The sequence below is a fragment of the Dermacentor andersoni genome, chromosome 1, assembly GCF_023375885.2.
Source record: "Dermacentor andersoni chromosome 1, qqDerAnde1_hic_scaffold, whole genome shotgun sequence".
Taxonomy (NCBI): domain Eukaryota; kingdom Metazoa; phylum Arthropoda; class Arachnida; order Ixodida; family Ixodidae; genus Dermacentor; species Dermacentor andersoni.
Genome location: NC_092814.1, coordinates 412,394,256 through 412,418,216, shown reverse-complemented (window position 1 = coordinate 412,418,216; position 23,961 = coordinate 412,394,256). Strand labels below are relative to the sequence as shown.

Below are 23,961 nucleotides of genomic sequence, written 5' to 3'. Positions count from 1 at the left end.
ATAGTAATGAAGAAGGTCCCCTAGGGGAACATCAGAAGAGCATCGCCGTCGATAATAGAAAAAGGAGGAAAACAAGAAAAAGAGCTCGCCATGCAATAGGCTACATAAACATGCAGGGCGGCAGAAGAAAGGAAAAGTGGGCAGAGATTGAGGAGCAGTTACACAGAGAACAAATAGGGGTGTATGCGGTTACAGAAACGCACCTTAGAGACTAAGTAGAGCCGCCAGTTATTCAGAATTATGTTTGGGAAGGGTGCAACAGAACTAAGTCGGAAAGAAAGGGAGGGGGAGTCGGAACGCTCATCCATCAGGGAGCCAAATGGAAAAGAGTGAATTCACAATGTCAAGAGCATCTTTGGTTATCAGGTACAATGAGTGGGAAAGAAACTTGGCTGGGTGTTACGTATTTGTGGACCGGAAAAAATTGCACAGAGAAGAATAAAGAGTTAGTGGAATGCATAAGCGCTGATATTAAGGGTTTCGGGAGTGGTGCTGAAATTGTCCTATTAGGTGACATGAATGCCCACATACAGGATTTAGATGGCTATACCGACAATAACGGGAAGTCAATGCTGGACCTTTGTGAGCAACATAACCTCGTGATCGTGAATACAGGGCCTAAGTGTGAAGGACAGGTCACGTGGGCAGTGGGAAGCCGGCAATCAACCATTGATTACTGTCTGATGACAGAAGGAATTCATGATAAGTTGAGAGAAATGGTCATCGATGAGGAAGGGTTTAACAGCATAGGGAGTGACCATAAACACATCATATTGAAAATGGCATATGTAGTTGAGAAAGAGAGCAAGGAGAGCAAGATGGCCAGTCCAAATTTGAACGCTGAACAAATAGCAAATACAATCACTAGAGTTGAGGAAGAACTTGGCAAATGGCCAAGTAAAGAGTGGGAATATGGTGAGCTCCTAAATGTACTAACGACAGAAATACGGAAAGAGAAACAACATGTTCGTTGGAAAGGAAAAAAGAAACCAAAAAGCTGGTGGAACAAGGAGATACGAGAAGCGATCGCCGAACGACAGAAAGCATCTCGAGAGCACAGGCAGGCAAAGAAGGCGCAGTTGTCACAGAATGAAGTAACTAGTAAATGGGAAATATACCGGGAGAAAAAGTCTATGGTTCAAATACTGGTGCAAGCAAAATTAAAAGGTGAAAGTGAACGTTGGTTGTCAGAAATACGTGAGAAAAAGAAGGCCGCACCTAGAATATTTTGGAACCACATAAAATTATTAGGCAGGAAGTCAACAACAATACAACATATCCTAGACGAAGATGAAAGCAGACTGGAAGGAGAAGCGGCAATAAATTACATCCGAAAAATAACAGCCGAATCTTTCCAAGGCAATGACGAGGTTGTACTTGAGGAAAAAAAAGAGCATGAAAGAGACCCAGGAAAAGGAGCTGGTTCTGACAAATTTAAACTGGAAGAAAGCGGAAGAGAAAATTCCTAAGCGCACAGCCACAGGGCTAGACGAGGTTCCCGTTAAGCTGATAAATGAACTAGGACCAGAAAGTAAGGAAGCTCTGGTGAAAGCAGTGGAAAAAACTTTAAAAGATAGACGGATACCAGACAGTTGGCGACAAAGTAGAATGAATTTAATTTATAAAGGTAAGGGGGAGAAAGACAGAATTCACTCGTATAGACCTTTGACCATTACATCGGTAATATACAGGCTAGCAATGCAGGCAATCAAATTAAAGCTTCAAGCATGGACAGAGAATGGCATTTTGGGAGAGCTTCAGAATGGCTTCAGAATAGGTAGGCGTTTGCACGATAACTTGTTTGTTCTTACTCAGTGTATTGAAACATCAAAAGCAGAAAGCAGACCGTTGTATGTGGCCTTTTTAGACATTACAGGAGCCTACGACAACGTAGACCACAACATTTTGTGGGATATTCTGGAAGGGGAAGGCTTAGGTAACGATTGTATACAGCTTTTGAGAGAGATTTACCTAGAAAATACCGTTTGCATTGAATGGGAAGGGATGAGGAGCGCGGAGAAAGTTCATATCAACAAGGGACTGAAGCAAGGGTGCCCTTTATCCCCGCTGCTGTTTATGATGTACATGGTGAGGATGGAGAGGGCGCTGGAAGGAAGTAATATCGGGTTTAATCTCTCATACAAACAGGCAGGTACAGTAATAAAGCAGCAACTCCCAGGTTTATTTTATGCGGACGACATTGTGTTGCTCGCTAACAAGCAAAGCGATTTGCAACGTCTGGCTAATATCTGTGGACAGGAAGGCAACAATTTAGGTTTGAAATTAGTGGTAGAAAATCAGGTGTTATGGTATTCAATGAAAACAGTGAACAGGCAGTGGAGATACAGGGCCAAGAAATACCTCGGGTAACAGAATATAAATACCTTGGTATATGGATAAACGAAGGCAATGGATATATGGAAACACAGGAAAAAACAATAACAGTCAAGGGGAAGAGAAATGCAGCCATAATGAAGCTCAGAGCGCTATGGGGATACAATAGGTACGAGGTCCTCCGAGGTATGTGGAAAGGGGTAATGGTTCCAGGACTTACTTTTGGAAATGCGGTTGTTTGCTTTAAATCAGGGGTATAATCAGGAATCGACGGGTCGCCTCGCATTGGGCGCTCACGGGAAGACTACAAATGAAGCGGTGCAGGGTGATATGGGCTGGACTAGTTTTAAAGGGAGGGAAGATCGCAGTAAAATTGAGTATGAAGAACGGCTGAGGAGTATGGAAGAAAGTGAATGGGCCGGGAGAGTGTTCAGGTATCTGTACAGGCAAAACATTGATTCACAGTGGAGGAAGAGAACTAGGAAGCTTACCAGCAAGTATGCGGCCTGTGGGGTGGGCAACACAGCAGCAAGGAAGGTCAAGCGGAAAGTCAGAGAGGCTGAATTAATCTCATTGGTGGCGGCAATGGAAAAGAAACCTGCCATGAGTAACTACTTAAGAGGAAAAAACGAAATCAGGACAGAAACCATTTATGATAACTCAAAGGGAAGCTGATTACTTTTCGAAGCGAGATCGGGATGCCTTAGAACACGCATCTATAAAGCGAGATATAAGAAGGAAGAAGAAGCATGTGCTTGCTGCGGTAAAGCTAGGGAAACGACGGAGCATATTTTATTAGAATGTGAAGACGTCTACCGAGCGGTCGATTTAGGCACCACTGGCCTCCTTGAAGCCCTTGGGTTCAGCGGGAGCAGTGGTAAAGCAAACAGGTGCGCAATAGACATTAGTAAGAGGCGATTGGAGGATTGGTGGAAGAAAAGTAAGGAAACGACAAAAGATGGAGACGTACAAAAGCACAATTCGCAATAGGGGATCGGAAAGTTTGGACGCGGTAGTTCATAGTGTTTTTTTTTCTTTTTTCATTGGTTAACCTAGGTAGGATATTAGGCAGCATAGTAGCAAGAGCTTGGTGGCGCGACCCACCGCCCCGTTCCAAAGGGGACGCTCATAACATCCATCCATCCAGCCTCGCCGGCCGCCCGGAGCCGTGTTCAAATTGGAAGTGGACGACCGTGTACATACACTGACCTCATCGCTGTTGCCGGCGCTGCCGGGCCTAGTCACACAAGCCATTTAGGCTTCGACAGGCCCGCTTACAATGTATTGGTTCTTGTGGTGCATAAATTATTATTATTATTATTATTATTATTATTATTATTGTACACGGCTTTACTAGCGGCGGCTGCTCGATACAGGGCTTCACGCTATGTGTTGGTCGCGGCATTTGAGAACCCGCCGCTAACGCATTGATAAGCGTAGCGGAGCCGTTGGAGGGGATTTCGAAGCCGGGAACCGTGACGGTGCACTTGGGACTGTAATTTTTGCACTCATCTTGTGTAGATAGGCGTGCCCCGAACGTATGTTCCTGTTGTTCCCTTTAGCAATAGAAATAAACCTTGCGCAGGCTAATGGCCCATTCGCACCGGCGACATGATGAGGTCGCGCGACCATTTGCGACCCGCGATCAAAAAGCGACCGAAGGAGACTGATGTTCACACCGGCAAGCCCGGCTGAGCTCGACCCTCAAGTCGCAATCCCGGAGATTATCGTTCTCAGCGAGAACTCTCGGAATCTACGCGGAATTCGCCGCGACGCGGGAGGAGGCCGGATGTAGACACATGAAAGATCACTTCCGGTGCGCCGCTGATTGGTTTATCAGTTTTGCGACCACGGTCGCGCGACTGAAAAATCGCGTGGAGAGCGACTGGCCCAAAATCGTCGCTTTTCGAGAAAAGCGACCGTTTGCGACCACTGTCAGTCGCCGGTGTGAGTGAGCTCTAAGCGGTGGCAAATTATAGAAACATCCGTGCACAACGCACGATTTTCATAGCGGCCGAACCATTTCAGCGCCACATTGCCCTCCAGCAATATTAGTATGAAGCTGCATGGTGCTGGCTCGCGAATTGACATTGTTCGCGCTTCCGCGTTGAAGCGCGTGCGGGTCAAGCCATGCAAGACACGCGCAGTTGGCGGATCGCCTGCGATAAGCGATGGCGGATTGCCCAAAGTAAATATACCTGGTAGCAAAACTTCCATAGGAGCCCATACGTTCAAAACATGGTGGTCCATCGGCGGTTCATGGGGCTTAGCGCCATCTGTATGTGGTGGGAACACTTCCGGCGGAAGAAAAAATAATGTGACGCCATGTCCGTTAAAAGCAGAAGTGACGCCATCTTGTTTTTGAAGGCGCGAAGTTTGTTTTGTTGGCCTGCCTTTAGAGCTATATAATAAGATGCCCCGCCATTCGACTTGATGGGCGTTTCGAGCTTTCAGCGCGGAAAGCGATGCAGGAGAAGCCAACCGTACGGTTGTAGAAATCGCACCCCTGCACAGAACATACTTTCTTCAGAGGCCGACGAAAGCTTTAGGTGTAGGGTGCTGATCCTACCGTCGGACGCCAAGCCCGTCGGCCGGCGCAGTCGCACGAAAACAACTACACAATTATCTGGCGGTCGTAACTCACTACTTTTGACTGAACAGATTAAGAAGCGACGAAGCTACCCGCGTCACCAAATTCAGACAAACTTCGACAAGCAAGAAAGCACAAACTATTAGGGGGGCGCATTTCAACAGGCGAATTTTACGAGCGCGCCTTTCTGCCCATTTCAAGACGTGCATTGCATTGCGAGTGATAGTGGCGTCAACGCCCCCTCTAACGATGGGTGCTGAAAATAAATGCATTTATTAATAATAATAAAATGGAATAAACTTGTATTTTCTTAACTCGTCACGAATATATAAAATTCACCAGGAATTTTATTTTCGTTGTATGAATCTAACTGTGTATCGCTTGAATTAAGATAAAACGCTTTTTTCTTTCCCAATGTTTCTTCCCTCCAAACAGTCGCGCTTCAATCGCTGCTCCCGTAACCCCCCTTGCTGATGTCGGTGGCAGTTTGTACTGAACCGCTTTTCGCCCGAAGCTTCGCGACCTGTTTGTATCGACCTTGGATTGCCTCCCACAGAAACGCAAGGAGGGGCACGTAGTTGGCGGCGCGCTGATGTGCCCTCGCATCAGTTGCTGGCGGCTGTTTCATCTAAGCGGTGCTTTTCAACGGAGCCTGAGGACCGACTCCTGAAACCTTCATTACCTCAAACGACTTCCTTAGGCGTGTTCCCCTTGATGCTTTCTGAGCTCAGAAGGCGATTGTGAGGCTCCAACAGATTCCGAAAGCTTAAAAATTAAATTATGGGGTTTTACGTGCCAAAACCACTTTCTGATTATGAGGCACGTCGTAATGGGGGACTCCGGAAATTTCGACCACCTGGGGTTCTTTAACGTGCACCTAAATCTAAGTACACGGGTGTTTTCGCATTTCGCCCCCATCGAAATGCGGCCGCCGTGGCCGGGATTCGATCCCGCGACCTCGTGCTCACCAGGCCAACACCATAGCCACTGAGCAACCACGGCGGGTATTCCGAAAGCTGCTTTCACACTTCTTCGCCAGAAACGTTTTTGGTTAAGATGAAGGGCGGAATTCACACGTGTTTCCCCGAGGTCGGGAAAGAAAAGCTTTACGAGGCCAAACAATTCGGCCACCCTTCGTATATTTGGTATACATGTCTATCTGCATGCTTTGGTTCATTTCGCACATTGCGCGTCTGGAGTTGGAGAAAAACATGCTGATGGTTGGGGAATTTAACTCTCAGGCAACAACGGATTGTTTGTTGTCGTCTGCTGCGACGAAGGTCTCTAAGTATTTTACTGGGGGACTTTAATTGCCTACTTACTTTTCGTAATTTTACTTTCTACTAGTAAGTCTTTCGCATTCCGGGCAGAGGGGTATCTTCTAGCGTATCCCGTAAATAATTATGAGGCATGAATGTGAAAAAACTAGTATATAATAATGACATTTTCCTACCTGCTTATAACTTATCGCGAAAACATATGTTACCTAACAGGGCAGGAATCCTGCACGGGTTCGTTTTCCCCTGATATCTGCGCTGCAACAGTGAAATCAAATGAGGACCACGGCATGAAGACTGCGTAGCTGCGTAAAACAGAGATAACTGCTTTGTTCCAGCCACATATCTATATTTTTAATAGCAATGTTCCTAAGACGGCGCCATTTGACAGCAACTACTCTGGAATAAAAGTGTCAGCCCTTACCCTCTCGCACTGTCTCAGTGTCTAGGTTCAACGAGGCACGCGAGTTCATGGCACAAGTAATCAAACGCGCATGGATTTTGGAACCCCATTCCAGTACCTACTCCATGTAGGGCCTTCATGTTCCCCTTTACACCTCCTGTTTTTATGTCGAAATCATCAACGGTAAACACGCAAAGACGTTGCTTATATTTCTGCTTTTTTTTCTTGCATTGTTTTTTCGCGGGAAAGAACTTATTGCAGCTGAGCACGACGTCTCAAGCTCGATCATGCCTGTTTGCGGACGAGAGCAGACATTACTTTGCTAAGAAACTTTTCCAGTGCTTGGACACAAAAACTAACTTGAGAACGCGAAATTGTGTATGGTGTATAGCCGATTGGCCCAGTTTGTTGTATTAAGTGCTCGGAATAATGCACATCCTTCTCTGGTAAAGCCGGCAGTGGCATATCCAGAACCTTTCGTGTTGTCCTCATTGAACCTATTGCCTAAAATGAATTTCGCCGACACAATGTGGCAAGGATGATTTGCTGTTATAATAAACAAGTACGTACCCATCCCAGTTCAAAGCGCGGTTTCTTCGTGAGAAACGCGTAGGCGATTATCATACCCAAGCAGAAAGGGCCAAAGTGGGTGTATGGTCTGAAATAAATTTGTTCAAGCACCTCCTTTGCAAACCTGCGCAGAACAAAAACGAAAGATCAAATTATGCTCGACTCCATATCACACTTCATGCGCTCACCCATAACCTACGCCGCCTAAAAAATACTCTTTAGATTAAACCACTGCTTCGTTAAAGCGAAAACCGTGCCCACCGGTCTTTCCGAACGACTGCTGGTAAAGTCCACGTTAGAGCTTGTGCGCCTACGAACAAATGCGCGAGCAGAATCATCTTTCATCTCACGCACGCTGTAATCTACACTGAAAGGTAAAGTGCAAAATTAAACACTTTCAACATATTTTTTAAAATGTTTGAATTACAAGCTACCCGAGTTTATCTTGTGATTTATGAACACGGTATATAACGACATCTAATTCGACAAACCGTACACCTAGTGAACCGGAAACGAGTAACTGCATTATTGATTTAAACATACTGACATTGCTATATTCGAAAGAAACAAATGTTACGGCAAAGCGAACCTAATATATCGCAATAAAAAATCACTAATCACTTTAGCATACTTATAGAACTCGTACTTTGCAAAAGTTTCACGAGCGAGACAAAATGAAGAGGAACGTTTTGTTACGGGGATGCATGCATGGGTTAATTCGTGATAAATACTAGAGCATATTTGTCGGTCCGTAATTGGATATCGGGGCTTCACATTGCTTTAGTGTGGTCAGTTGTAGGATATTCATTATTCATTCAGTAATCCATGGTGTGTCCCGTTCAGCAGACAAGTTGCACCTATTGATTGCATGAAGTCCTCGAGTCACTTGAAAGTTCTGAAGGCGTCGTTAAGCAAACAGGTCATCGCGCGAGTGTCTGTAGTCACTCTGTTGAGGCAGAAGAGAACGTCGCGGCATTTTTTTACAATATTTACTGAACATCAGGGCCACAAGCTATCCGAAGTGTTGCCACTAAGAAATGGATGTAATATACATTCACAACTGGTCAGGTACGAATTAATCGTTCTCATTTTTTTTTTTTTGCACAATGATGAACCACTGCGGGCATGGATGTATGCTGACTTGAGAGTTTTTGTAAACAATGAGGGAATGAAGAAAAAGTGTAAATTTTCACCAATCGTTGTGGTACAGTTAGTGTTGTTTCAAATATATACATATGCCGGCCCCAAACAAGTTAACTCGCATTGCTCGTGCACCAAAGACAGCCGAGTGTGGGCTTTTGCTATTGAGAGTAAGAGTACGAAACGAATGTTTAAGCTCGTACGTGATTTCAGAAACGACAAGGTTTATTGCGGCAAGTCAGCCTCCAGATAGATGGGGAACAGCTTCAATCTCTTCTTGAGGCGCTCCGCAACGTTGGGGCGTTGAGAAATAATCGGAAATTTGCAGTCTGTACACACGTTGCGTGAATGATCGCGGTCACGAAATTGTATTTCAATGGCTTCCGTCATACCGGCATATTTTCAAATGATCAAGTGAATGAACTGCAAGGCGTGCACATGAACATGGGAAAGAGTACATCACTTCGTTGTTCAGCAGCGAGGTTAGAAACGTACATCGAAAACACCCAGCGAGGTCATCTGCGGCCTCTTTGTTAAAAGGTCAATACAACAATTTTGCGTATTAGGTGCGCTGAAGTTCAGTGTATATCGAGAAATTCAGTCTATAAGCTTCTTCACCTTTTTGGCCTTGGCATGGCGTATAAACAAAGCACCTACTCTTTAAAATCCATCGTACAAACTCTGCCTCGCGTTCTTGTGGAACGGCTGACGAGGACACGGCCCACGCGTTGCTTGACTGCTATCTATATGCCAAAGGCAACCGCTGCGCTTCAAGCTTAGGTCACTGGGCTGTCATCCATTCTCACTTGGGACGATGCATGCACCATGGATAGTTAGTGGCCTTCAAGGGAGAGCAGTGCCGTAGAATACTGTTCTTTATAAGCACGGACATAGGTTCGAAATAATAGGCGCGATTTCCGTATTTTCCAAGAAAAGCATCTATTGCCTCACTCGTGTCGATGTCGGTGTTGGAGTTGCTGAACGAAAAAAACCCAAGCCACGCGTAAATAAAAATTGCTTGTCAGGCTGCGGGACCACCATACTAACCGATTCAGCCACTGTCTGTTCATCATGCGCGACCTTTCAAGCGGACTTTCATATGAATGAATCACACCCCTCCCTCCGGAGGAGGGAAAGGGTGTGATCACGTGTTCTATCGCCTCGCGCCCGCCGTTTCCCGCCAGTTCAGGCCCAGCAGTCAGATGTGGAGGCCGAGTTTGGTACGTTCTGCCGAAGAGCAGGCTGGATTGAAGGAACGGTAGTGAGAGCAGTCCGTACGTCGTGCGTTCGGCCGAAAAACAGGCAGCGTTTGATGAACGCCGCCGGGAACTCGATCGAGAAAGGGCTCGTCGTCGACGTCCCGCCTTAACGTGAGGGAGCCGAGGCGTTACGACAATGAAGACCCGAGCTTCGCTTGCACTCTTCGTCACAGTAGTGGAGGAGCGCTCAATTTTTTATTCGCTATTGTATGTGTTAGTGTTCACGTGTCCTAAAGTGTCCTCTTTAGTATAATTCTTTATTTATTTTAAAGCAAGTTTGTCGTTTGTGCAAAAAAATGAAATGGAGTGTATCCGGAGATGCACCTCTTCCAAGCTCTCCAGTTAGCCCCCATCTAACTCTCCTTGTACCGAACTTGCGCATATAAGGTGGAAGCTGGTGTTTGTGGTCGAAAGGCGTTGAGATAGTCGACGCGCATGTAGGGCATCCTAGTTCTACATTTACAGGTCTCTTATAACTATTCACGGCACGCGAAAGAAATCGAGAATGCAGCTTTTTCACTCACGTTGAATCCCCTGCGACAAAGAGTGCCGTCGGCGTATAGCTGTGAACCAGAGTCTGGCACGCAACCACTATGGTGCTTGTGATCACCAAAAAGAGCATAGCGGTCACCGAAAGGTAAAAATTTCTGGAAGGATAGAGACAGTGAAACATAAGAATTACATAACTTATTCTCTCTTGCAAGGGTTTCACGAGCGAGACGAAAGGAGGAGGAAAGTTCTGTTGCGGGAAGTGAGAGTGTGGGTATTCGTTCGGTAGCGCCAACCACCGAGTTGGAAGCCAACATTTCAGAAACCTTGGCCACGGAACTCATGCAGTTTTAGGCTAGAAAACTTTTGGTTCCCGCACGCGGTATGCCACTTATTGGCATTATAATGCAGGACCATAGTAGGACGGATATACTTTGACGTTTCTTATCGAATCAGAGGGCATTTTTTCGAACTTGTTAACTGCTTAGCGCCGTTGAATAACCACAAACTGGAATCCGCTTAGGAATTGGGCTGTAAGAAATCTCACCTTGGTAACTCACCTGAACAATAAAATCGCGAAGCCTATGAAGAAAATGTGGAGCTGTGTGTCTACGGATATGTACCAGTAGGGCACAAGACACTGCAATAAAAAAAAAGGCTTCATTGCCAACACAGCAAAGAAGAAATTCAGTTTACGGACGACATAAGGAACCAATGAAGGGGAAGCTTTATATTTAATTAAAACGCAGAAGTATTGTTGCTGTGTGCTATGAAGTCAACGTGACCTGTGATATATTACAAAATCGACGTGCTAGAAGAGGGTATGATCCCGTATAGGGAACGCGGTATAATTTATTGATTAAATGAGCTGAGATGAAGTCACACGCTTTTTTCATACGCAGGAAAGATAACATGTTAGAGGTAACGATATTATTGCTTGTTCATTGTCAATACAAGTTACAAACAACCTAAATTCTTGTATGGCAGTATTAGGAAACTATTCTGTAGAAATTTACGAGGTATTTTTCTTTTGTTATTGATTCTTCATCAAAATAAGAGTCTTACCAGTTCGTCATGTCTCAGGAAATTTTGAACATTGAGGAGCAAAAGCCACCAGTGCTGGTTGCATTTTTCTATCTCAGCACCAATGTACTCGTTCCACAAAGGTCCCTCACCGAAGTGTCGTATCAGAGTGAGCATGAGTATTCCCATACAAGCCATCGGAATCAGCCTGAAAAACGTGTAGCACAGTTTATAAAGTGTGGAAGAATCAATTTGAACATTTCTTAAACAAGAGAGTAACAAAAGGCCTCTTGATCTATTAAAGCTCAGGGTACGTCACTCAGTTCGCAGGCTATCGGTGTCACTCGGCATTCCGCTATAAAAGAACGACACTGCTTGCCTTGTTAAAATGACATGACATGAACTTTATTTTAGTCCTGAGGAACTGAGATCTAGGAGGGCGCTTCCGAAGATCCAGTTGGTGGCTCCGCCTAGGATGGGACCGCGAGATGAAGTCCTGCCGCAATGTCGTGGCCCTCTGGACAGCCTGGAGTTGAATGTGGAGATTGCTGCTCTCAGTTGCCATGTTACCAACTCTAAAAACTTTCCTGTACACATGGATCCTTCGGCCATTTTTTTCCCTTAGAATCGTTCCTTTGTTTTCTGAAGAATTGTAGAGATATGCAGACTGTTTCTACAGGTACACTCGAAAACCGTCAATGCGTTTTGGGGTGATCTCGGCACTGGAAGACGTTGTGTTGCTCCCCGATACAAGAAAATTACGTTTAGTAAGCGGCTGCTAGTTAGTTGTTTGTCTTAATTTTGTGGCATTTGTTTATTGAGCTTGCTATGGTATGTGTAGGGTTATATATACCGTGGGTCCAAGCTAACTTTAGCCAAACCATGCAAGGAAAAAAAATTACTAGGAAGACACGGTGCATTATTAAATTATCAACCCACTGTGTTCGGTGGTCAGCTTTCCGACAACCGAATATAGTACGTTTAAAGTAGCATCTAGCACGGTGCTTTTCTAAATAATCTGTTTTGTTGAAGAGCATGGCTAACGTTAGCTCGGACCTCCTATATCCTTACAGCGCGCTTACAATAGGAGGCCTATGCGAAGTCAATTCATGTATAAAAGCAAAAAGCGGCTCTATTGGGACACACATCTTTGTTGACATACAACACATGGATTTCATGTGCCACATAACATATTCAATAAAATCTCATAAACACAAACGCTTTGTATGTGATCTCGCTTGATCATACAAAATTACTGGATCCGTGACGTCAGCGCCTACCGAACCCCACAGTCGGCGTGACTCGCCGATAGCCATCAGGGTGTGAAAATGCCGTACAGCTTGCCTGCTCGATCACCTACCCTTCCCTTTATCTCGACCAGCGTCACAAGCCATAATTTGGAGAGTGGCATCAAATTATAGCGCTCTCTTGGAATGTGCCGCCCCTCTCTTGCCAAGTCTCTCCTTCTTCTTCGGTGCTAATGTTAAATTTAAAGGCTGTATACACCCGCTTACTACTAGTGCCTATTTCTGCACCGAGGCCCAGCCCGTACATGCTCAGCCAAACATTATTAGAATTGTAAATATGCGTTATACGGGAGCACGGCAAAATTTTTACTTGTGACTGTGGGGAGCAAGAATAGTTCGGTTATCTGCACATCAGCGCCATACGCAAAAAACTTAATTTTAGTCGCGCTCTAACGAAATTGAGATTTCGATCGAAGGCATGCGTAAAACCATGACGCAATCTTAAATGGTGCTTTAATGAGTTGATCTGTGTTGGATCATTATGCAATGGAACGGTAAATGCTTCAATGTAACGAATCATGAATGGTAGCATCGTTAATTATGATCAATTCTAGCGTCTGTTGGAGATATGAGGTTCTCCTCCGTACTCTTGGGACAAAGGAACGACAACACAGTAGTGCAAACAGTCACAAGGGCATTTATTGCACCTTTCATAAATGAATGCCTGCTAGCCGAGTTGCTACCCCCAAAACATGCCGATGGGCGCGCGACAAATCTAGAAGTCCGACTCACCACGACCGCAAAGCGAGCGAATATGTTCGCCCCATGCTGGATCCCAACGCCTGGTCGTTCGCGTGTACAGTCACGCCAACGGTGTCCAAGGCGGCCACGCGAGACGGTCTCGCAGAAGCATGGGTCGGCGCGGCACGGCACGTCCGTCCCGCTTGCTTCCCGAACCCAAAAAGCCCAAGCGCCTTCCCTTTCGGCGCCCAAGTAACCCCGCAGCAGCGCGACACTCGCGCCATCTCCCGCACTGCGCCTCAACCACTCCGACCGCCGCGGGCGCCAGGCCACGCGACGGGCGAAGCCGCCCTGCAGGAGACGAGCTATGCGGGAAAGCTAGATCTCAGGGGAGGCGTGAGAGTCGCGCATCCCCACACGTCACTTCAAAACGCGAGCCAAAAACTATTTTAAAAACCATAAGAAACGAGCGTCGTAGTGCGGTGGTCGCAATGCAGCGTACGCTTGAACACGTGGGCTCGAAAACGGGTGAAGTTGAAGAGCGCACTTGTTGACTGGCCAGTTGTAGAATTCTTGTGCTAGTCGCGAGCGTATTACACTAAGTTGTCGGCATCAGAACTGTGGTCGTCGTCACCGCTAAGTGAGTTCGATGACATTGTGCAAGTCGGTATCTCTGCGATAATGGATGTGGCGAACCATCTTCAATTTGGCGCCTGCAGAGCCACGGGTCGGAAATGGACAGCGCCGCTAACAGAGATTAAGGTGAAAACGCCGGCATTGGACACCGCAAAATGAAATGAGTGCAGAGGAAACAACAATGAAGCAACAACAAAATGAAGCGATCAAATTCGGCTGCTTTTCTCTGGTGTCCATCTATTCCGACCGTTGTTGACCTACTTTTGTCGGGGTCCCGCGGGATCCAGTCATGTCGGTGTGTTCATACTGCTGCTACACATACGGTGCGATTTTGCGTGGCATCGTTCGTACGACGCGTACCCGTCCTTGTTTGTAGACACAAGACGGGCGTTAGAGCGGCACGTATGGGCTTTGCCCAGATCCGGCGTCCCTGTATGAATACGCTCGGATGATTTCGTATCCTCGTCAGGGAGTACGAAACAAACTTGTTTGCACGATGTTCCTTCGTGGTACTTGAACGTTTTCAAATAGAAGCACGTCACCGCGAGCGACGCAAATGGCCCCTTTCACCACAAATCCTGACATTTTAGTCCCAATTTCCAAACATCTGTATCCAGAATATGCAGCTAAATACACACCTCCACATTGATGTTGCTAAAATGGGCGTGACAAAATCAGGCCGATTGCTTCGTTAACTCACCTCCACCACCGCACGACGATGTAGAACAAAACTTGTCCCAAGCCAGCCGACCTCATCTGCTTGTATATTGCGTACAGGAGAAAGAAGCCACTGGACAGACGAAAGGATACGAACAAGAGTTATTGTTAGGAAGCACAGCTAACGTATAGGCTTAAAGACACACCTGCACTTCGCGCCATTTGGTTGTTTGTACAGATTAAAATTAAGCTAGAGAAAAGATCCCGTAGTTGTTTTACTTTCAGCTACAGACAAGATCGCAAAAGAAGAAAGTTGGTACCTGACTATTGACTTCATTAAGATGTGATTATGGATTTTTAATGACAAGCGGCTTAGAGTCTTAGGGCGATATGCAAATGTATTAGAGAGTACATGCGGCCATTCACCACGATGACTTTCTTCTACATTTAAACTGTTTTAAACAAAGAACTGTTTTTATGCTACTTGTATCTTTGCATTAGGTTTCTCAGTGTTTTTTTTGTTGTTGTTAAACATGCCCTCCTGTGCTGAGCTCGCTAAGAGAATCGATGAACTGGAATCAAGACTTCTTAATCAATCGGATCAAATGACTGATCGCATTGTTGAGAAGATTTTGGTTAACATGAAGACATCTGGCGTTGACGTGCTGGAGCTAAAGAAGCACGTTGACAGCCTTGAGTCCAGTCTTAAGTTTCTGAACGATCTGGTTGACAAGCTGCACGGTGAAAAGGCCTCACTCGTGGCAGAAAACAAAGCCCTCCAAATGGAAAACTGTTCACTTTCCCGCAGGGTCTCCGAGCTTGACCAGTACTCTCGCATTAACAACATCGAGATCAGGGGTATCCCTTGTACACAGGGCGAGGATTGTGTTGCAGTTTTGGAAACAGTGGGCAGGAAAATTGGTTGTCCCGTGACTTCTGCTGATATCGATGGTGTTCATCGAGTCGCTACTAAAGATAAGGGTATGAAAAACTTAATTGCAAGATTCTGTTCTCGAACGAAAAAGAATGAGTTTATCAGCAAGGCACGAAAGGCAAGGCTCTGCCTGAATGACATCGGCAAATATGACAACAACTTTCCCATATTTGTTAATGACCACTTGACACCACAAAACAAGGCACTCTTTTCCAAAGCACTAGTGCTAAAGAAAGCTAATAACTGGAAGCACCTGTGGACGGATAATAGTCAGATTAAGGCCAGAAAGGCAAATGAAAGCCGTGTTTGTCGCATTGCTCACGAGTCCGACCTGTCTGTTTTCAACTAACTGCCTGTATTCTGACTCTTAATATCATTACCATCCACCATGGGTTCTTACCTGTCAGCATCTGCGCTGAATAAATTCATGTCACGCGACTACCATTCAATTATTCACTTCAATGCTAGAAGTCTCCGCAAGCATACTGATGATTTTGAGAACCTGTTTTCGACACTTAACAATACCTTTTCAATAATATGTGCGTCTGAAACCTGGCTTAGTAATGATGACAAGGACCTATTCTGCTTTAACTCATACACTTCTGAGTATTCTCACAGAGAAATTAGTAATCACAGTGGTTGAGCTATTTTTGTCTCATCTAACATTCCATACAAACGACGGCCAGATTTGGAGTTGAATATTACTAACTGTGAATCTGTGTTTGTTGAATTTGATTCCCCCGTCTTCTGTATAGGCAACAAGAACTTAGTGTTTGGCTGCATTTATCGCTCACCTTTTTCTTTAGTTACTCACTTCTGTAGTGCGCTTGATCTAACCATGGAAAAAATATCATACTCTAATTGTAATGCAATAATCATGGACGATTTCAACATTAGCCTCCTAGATACCAATTCATCTAATTCTTCTAGTTATTCAAGCATCTTCCACAGTTTTGGATATGAATGTTTAATTTCCCTCCCTACTCGTTGTCCTAACGTTGCTGATGGCACCTTAATTGATCATGCATTATCGAACTTAACAGATCCACCTGAGGCTTGCATTGTTACCACCGATATTACCGATCACTATCCTATCGTTCTACGCCTGCCCAATCACTCAGCCTTATCTAACACGTCCTTCTACAGAGTTGTACTTGACAAAGAGATGCTCCTTGCAAGCGTTGCTGAAACTGACTGGTCAGAAGTCATGTCATCTAATGAACCTCAAAAATCTTTTTCGCAGTTTTTAACCACACTTTCATCGCATTTCAACTCCCACTCTCATAAAATAAAATGCAGAAAAAAGGTATCATTGCCACAAAATCCATGGCTTACAGATAGCCTTCTGAAAGCTATGCGGTCTTGTGAAAATTTATATAAAAAAACAAAGAAGCAACCTTTCAATACTAAACTACTTGCCCGTTACAAAAAATTTTCTAACTCTCTTTCTGCACAGCTTAGAAGTGCGAAGAGGAAATATAACGAACAAAAAATTATAGAATGTGGTAATAACACTAGGAAAAAGTGGGAAATAGTCAACACCTTTTTAAACCATAACTCTCAGAAAGTCATTTAGAGAATCATTCACAATGACATGGAATACATTAATCCGCTTGATATTGCAAATGCATTTTGTGATGCTTTCTTCAATAACACTTCTGATTCCGATTCATGCTGCAACATGTCCTTTAAGCGCTTACCTCACTCATTTTTCCTTTTTCCAACAACACCTGATGAAGTAATTTTAGTAATTAAAACCCTTAAAGCCACTAGTGCTGGCCTAGATAATATTAATGCCTACCACATTAAAATGATCGCGGAACATATCGCTAACGTCCTCTCAGCTATCATTAACCTGATTTTTAAAACCGGTGCTTTTCCACGTGAACTCAAACGCGGTCGAGTCATTCCCGTTTTCAAAAAAGGTAATCGCACGCTTGCAGGGAATTATAGACCCATTTGCGTTCTTCCATTCTTTAATAAAGTTATTGAAAAACTTATCGAAAAACGTTTAACAAAATATTTAGACAAATTTAGTATTCTTTCCCTTTTACAGTTCGGCTTTCGTTAAGGCTTTTCAACTAATCTGGCACTTATATCTCTTACTGATTATCTCAAAAAAAAGCAATTGATGAAGGCAAATTTGCAGCCTCGATATTCGTTGACCTATCCAAGGCCTTCGACTCAATTAATCACACAATTCTTTGTGTTAAACTTGAAGCCATCAGAATAACTGGTCCGCCTCTACTTCTAATCCGCAGTTACTTACAAGATAGAAAACAAGTCGTTAATATTTCTGGGTACTACTCTAAAGAAGCTACTACTAACATTGGTGTACCACAGGGGTCCATATTAGGTCCTCTACTTTTCCTAATTTATATTAATGATCTGCCCAGTTGCCTCTCCTCATCGAAGTGTATTCTGTACGCAGATGATACTACTATATTTAGCTCTAACAATTGTATATCAACGCTAACACGCGAGCTCAATGAAGATCTCGTGAAAATTTCCACATGGTGTGAACTTAACAAGCTACAGATTAACCATAATAAGACCAATTTTGTCGTTTTTGCCTCACATGAGCGATCGCCTGAGCTCCTTCAGTCTATTTCAATCAACAATCACCTAATCAATGCAGTTGATCATTGCACCTATTTAGGTGTGGAATTCGACCGCCATCTCAAATTTCACCTTCACATTGCTAATGTTAAAAAGAAAATGGCATACGGGATACGCATTTTAATCAAAGCACGACCATATTTATCATTTTCTACTCTCATGTCGCTTTATTATGCTTTTGTTCATTCTCATATTAACTATAACATTGAATCATGGGGAAACACTTATAACAGTCACCTAACTTCGTTGCAAGTCATTCAGAATCGAGCTATTCGGCTAATAACATTTTCACCTCGTAGTATTAGCGCAACTCGGCTGTTACACGCACATAATATTTTGAATGTGACTGACCTCGTGAAATATAACCTGGCCATATTTATTTTTAGGGCATTAAACAATGATATTCCAGTAACCATCATACCGAAGACATCCCTTACTAATACAAATAATACTAGATTTGCTGAAGATATTAACTTCATTTTACCCTTAGTTCGCACCAACTATGGTAAGCAGTCACTACACTTTTCAGCTTTATCTCTGTGGAATACATTACCATTCCCTTTAAAATTGTTCAAAGCTAACAGATTTCTTACTGAACTTAAGCATTTTCTTTTAGCTTCCTCCGACCTTCCCATTTGAGTATGGTATGAGTTGTGTTATGAACTTTCTCTTTGTCTCTTGATTTCCTTCCCGCATATATGTGTGTGTGTGTGTATATGTATATGTGTGTGTATGTGTATGTGTATATGTGTGTATATATATGTGTATGTACATGTGTGTATATATATGTATATATTTATATATATGTATATATATATTTTACTTTCTTTCTTCTTAGGTATTTTTGTAGTTTTACCTTTCGTTGACTAAGTCGAAGCCTTGTTTTTGTTTAATACGTATATTTGCTGCTTTTCTGTTCATTTATGCCTTGTCTCCTTAAACCTTTATTCGTAAATTTTTCATGTTGTCATTGTTGTATGTATTATTAATTATAGTCATCATGCACAGGAGCTCCCATTTCAGTTTCTAACTACGGGACCTCCTTCTGTATATACATATGTTGTAATTATCCTCATTTTGTCATGAATAAAACTGATTCTGATTCTGAAAGTACGCAGGGGTGCGGCATGCATGCTATATTGCCAAGTCAGAGAAGGTTGAGCCCCGTATTCTAGAACTTCCCTCCACTCAAATCTACACCTCGACTGACGAACCTTCATGGTAGAGCCGGCACTCGACAATAGGGGTCACGGCGCTTCCTTGACGCTCCAGATGAATCCTTAAGAATCGGTTGAGGGCTGGCGCTGCGCTCAACTGGGTGGAGTGGAGGGAGTGGCGCATCCTTTGAGAATACAGGGGTAACTTGGGTGTTTTGACATGACAGGCGCTGGAAAGCGCACTTCGCCAATTTGTTTTAAGGGGAAAGCTTTAAGTGGCTCATGGGTGTAAAAATCCTTTGCCCGGCGTTATCAAAAATTGACGGTCCAGTGTTTTGGCACCAAAACGTCATGGCGCCAAAATTCATGGTCTCATTACCAATGCCCCTACCATTGCTGGGACTCGAACCCAGGGCCTTTAGTATTAAGGCAAAGTTAGTTAAGGCACTCTGACCCATGACCATTGGTGGAACCAAAATTCAGAAGAACGAAAATTGATGATGTCACCATTGATGGTCGAATCCACGGCATTAGTGGCAGTTGAACCCACGTCCTTTGGTGTTAATAAAGAGAAATTAAGGCACTCGAACGCACAACCTTTGGTGGGAGTCGAACCCTCCACCTTTGGTGGGGCCAAAGTTCAATGGTACCAAATTTGATGGTGCCACCATCGACTGTCCAACCAACGACCGCTGGTAGGAGCCGAGCCCACGACCTTTGGTGTTAATTGAGCGAAGTAAATTAAGGCACAGTTAATGAGGATAGAGTTAATTAAGGCACTCGAAGCCGCGACCTTTGTTATGAGAAAACAAACAATAGGAAGTAACAACGCATTCGAATCAGAATGTCAAGTAATGTGAGGGATGTCTCGTGAGCGCGCAGGCTTTCGGCTTCGTCCTCGTTAGCGTATGCGCTAAAGTGACTGTCAACATTTCTTATCAACAGGCACACACATGCGGCGAACAATGCGTTATTTCCATTGCTATAGTCCGTGCAATGCGTAGCAGCCCTAGTTACCTGATAAAGAAGAATGTGTCCACTGCCAACCAAGCATTGTTGAATGGCTGCGTGTTGTACTGCACCACCAATTTCTTGGCTATCTTAGCGCCGGCTGCATGGAAACAAGGAAATGGACCGACAGAAGGGGCATACTGCGTTAAACTGTAGCAATGAGAGGTAGCGTTTTTTTTAGTTTTGGTATATGACAATTTCGCGGCTTACATCATAAAGGCAATGCAGTCATACTTTAAACACATACATATGTCACGTGATATTGTGTGGCACAGTGAGAAGAAGACAAATTGTAGTGAAATGTATTATGGACGCGAGAAGAATAATGTGTAGTGTGAAGCTCTCTGAATTAAGCCAGCATAAAGATGCACGCTCTGAAACATTCCGCGTTCCCTTTGAATTTGCGATGCTACTTTTCTGCTTCTCATTAAAAGTAGAACAGAGAAGAAATAGCTGTCACCAGCCAAATTTAATAAAGGCGCATGCATGTTCTTTTAAAGTACATTTGAAAAGATAGCACTCAACTAAAGAAGCACATGTAACGTCCATGAAAACTGGCCATTAGGACATAGCTTTTAATATTTCTGCCTCATCTACATGTTTCTGATTCAATGAAACCGTTCCACTCGAATTGTTTGATTATTACTCAAAGGCGGCGTGCCACCTATATTTTATACTTGCTTGAATTACATGAGCGTGCGATGTTGCGCGCAAGTTTGTAGAGCTAATGTCGCGGTCCCAAAACTTTGCGATTCAGTGAATTGCTCACTGCAGTGTTGAGAGAGAGAAACAGAGAGGGTGATAGGGAAGACGAAGAGGCAGGCACTATTTCCAGTAACCTTTCAGGGAGCGCGGCCCAACACCTTGGCGAAGGGGACATAAAGAGGAAATAAGTGAGAGAAGGTTCGATTGAAGCATAATATGGAGAGAGTTCTGCGAGTTCCGGCTGTCATCTCAAAGTTATTGCTCAATTTTTCGACAGCAAATAGTACTTCCAGCAGCACAAAAGCATCGAAAGTTCTAGCTCGACTGACAGACATATCGTCAGGTAGAGGATTATACGCCGCTATCCGTATTCTAACACAAAAAGTAGAACATACTTAAATAGTTTGGCTGCTTTGGTGGCTAAAAGTTCTGTTCCTCGACAGGTCTCTTCTCGCGTTCGCTTTTGCTTCCGTAAGATTGAGGACTCATAAGCTGCATGTGGTTTCGTGGGTCATCGTACCGGGAATTTCACCAGGGCATTATAGGCAACAATAAAGTACAGAGCTGTCGTTGAGAACGGCCGGATGCGGATTGGCCACGCGTGAGAATATTCTCCTGCAACGCGCCAAGGATATCGAGCTCCTCCAAGCCTGCTCTCAGAAAACGGCACAGTGCGTGCAGCGTCCGCACATCAGCGTGACAAGGCTCACAATAGACGGACGTGTCGTTGTAGGCGTAATGGTGCACCCAGACTATCCACACGATGCTCAGCGCCCGGAGGCCGTGGAACACCTGCAGCCGTCTCGTCTCGTCGTCCGCCGGCCCCTTGACGACGAAGATCTTGCGTGCCGTTTCGTAGGCCGACAAGCCGGAGAGTCTTTCTAAGACGGGACCTGAAATATCGGGGAAGGGTAAGCCAAGCTATAAACGACGTCGCTTTCTCTGTGTCAAACATTATCTTTTGTTCATATTTGAATAACGATTTAAAGGAATCCCATATAAACAAGTCCTGACAATGGTTTCAGTAAGAGGTCATTCATTTTGCACGACGCCGAGGTTTAGTACCTCGGAGTGTGATTGGTAGCCTACTATTCATTGGCTTGTCTTTATTTATTTATTGATTACATACGGCCAGCCTGGATGTCAGTCTGTAGGTACCTTTTCTCCTTGTTTTTTTCCGAATTGCCTAGCGCATGCGCCTTCTTCGTTTTTGTATGCATGATAAATTTTTCTAATAAAATTTCCGGTGGGAGTCAGCACCCGTTTTTTGTCTTTCACCTCGCGTCGTCCTTATTGCACTGTTTCCAGTCTTCCATACATAAATGATTACCGTTCGCCTTTTTTCCCGACTTGGGCCAATTCAATGCCTGGTTTTATGCGCCTTCATATAAATCTAATCCATGCTTTTTTATGCGCCCTGATTTAAATATAGTTATGTCACCGGACTTTGTGTTTACTTTGGTGTACATATGTGACAAGATTTTATGTTGCTGTAGCTTTAGTGTGGCATTAGTGTACTTATCAAAAATCAAGAATGGGGCTGACAGTGGAGTAGTACATCGTGGTACAAAGGTTATAAACAGGGAAAAGGTGCCCCAGAAAGGCTGGCCAGCGTTTCGATAGGAAGACCTATCTTCAGCAAAGGCGGCCTCGTCATCCTCGGCACGTTAGTTTTAACGGGTTAAGACTACGTCATCCTTGGCATGTTAGTTTTAACCCGTTAAAACTAACATGACGAGGATGATGAGGCTACCTTTGATGAAGGTAGGTCCGCCTTTCGGAAATTTGGCCAGCCTTTGTGAGGCACCTTATCTTTGTTGATAATATTTATAAGATTAGTGAACTGAGATGACTGGAATTTATAACATTATATGTCATTATTTCTTGTTACGGTTTATTCTAGTTTTAAATTCCTATATGAAAAGGAGTACCCAATTAAAGGCTATACCATCTAAATATCATATAATAATAGCAAAATAATAACACCGTTCACCTCCGCGCGGCGAGAGCCCGTATTCACAAGACTTCTCTTACGCAAGCGTCGCCAGTGATTGGTCATCGCAAAGGCATTCGTCACTCGTTATCGCGCCGATTGCGAATGAGAAAGACGCGTTTGCGGGGGAGAAGTTTCGTGAATACACGGCCTCGCTGTCTCATTATAGACTATATTTCTATGTATTTATTTATTTAGTTCACAATACTGCAGGCCAACGTGGCCCAAGCAGGAGTGGAATTACAATGAAATGGGAAAAGAACAGCACCAAAATAATTTGCAACAACATTCGCACTACAATATAATTCATTGGTTTCATTAGGACGATATTTATCACACACACAAAAAGAAGAATATCACATAAATAACTTACAACAGTACGTGCACCAGAAATTAATAACAGTTTGGCTAGGTTGAGATTAAACACAACAAATGTAGTTCAAGGGCTTCGTCAAAGTTTTCAGCCTCACAAACAAACTCAGGTAGACTGTTCCAATCCGAAACTGTGCGTGGGAAAAAACTGTTTAAATACCTCTGTTTTGGCAAAAATTGGTTGTAGGGAGTGTTTGTGAGTGTTACGTGTTGGTCTTCTTGCGATGGACTTTAAATATGAGGGTACAGATATATTTCTTTTTCCAGACAACTTATTACGCAAGAATTTTAGTCGACTGATTTTTCTGCGTACAGCTAGTGTGGGAATGTTATGCGCAATCATGAGCTTAGTAGGAGAATCCAGTCTTTGATATTTATTAAATATAAATCTGATTGCTTTCCTTTGCAGGCGTGCTAAGCATTGTAGATATTTTTTTTTTTGTGTGGGGATCCCATACAACGGATGCATACTCCAATTTAGGTCTGACAAGGGCATTGTATGTTTGCAGTTCAACATTCACCGTCGCCTTTGCCAGCTTCCTTTCTAGAAAACAGTTTCCGAAAAGCTGTTGTGCAAATTGCAGAGATGCGCGCCCCCCATGTCATATCACTAGAAAGAGTAATCCCTATATACTTATATTGAGTTACTGCTTGAATGTTAAATCCATGGATAGTGTAAGTAAACACGCTGGGATTCTTTTTCCGCATTAAATTTAATAACACTGTTTTGTTAACGTTTAGTTGCATGTCCCATTCTGCTCACCAGCATTCAATGTGGCTGAGAGTTCGCTGTAATAGGTTATG

At 43.9% G+C, this 23,961-nt stretch overlaps 1 protein-coding gene across 1 annotated transcript in view; it reads right to left on the bottom strand.

Annotated features, from left to right (window-relative positions):
• LOC126518688 (O-acyltransferase like protein-like) overlaps positions 1 to 23,961 on the bottom strand; it is a 232,157-nt gene that overhangs the window by 79,413 nt on the left and 128,783 nt on the right. The window contains exons 7-13 of the mRNA XM_055064923.2: positions 21,503 to 21,685; positions 20,094 to 20,187; positions 14,410 to 14,499; positions 11,128 to 11,293; positions 10,623 to 10,702; positions 10,098 to 10,220; positions 7,175 to 7,298 (exon numbers count right to left, since the gene is read on the bottom strand). Of these exons, the coding sequence (XP_054920898.1) occupies positions 7,175 to 7,298; positions 10,098 to 10,220; positions 10,623 to 10,702; positions 11,128 to 11,293; positions 14,410 to 14,499; positions 20,094 to 20,187; positions 21,503 to 21,685 (860 nt within the window). The remainder of the gene's footprint in view (positions 1 to 7,174; positions 7,299 to 10,097; positions 10,221 to 10,622; positions 10,703 to 11,127; positions 11,294 to 14,409; positions 14,500 to 20,093; positions 20,188 to 21,502; positions 21,686 to 23,961) is intronic.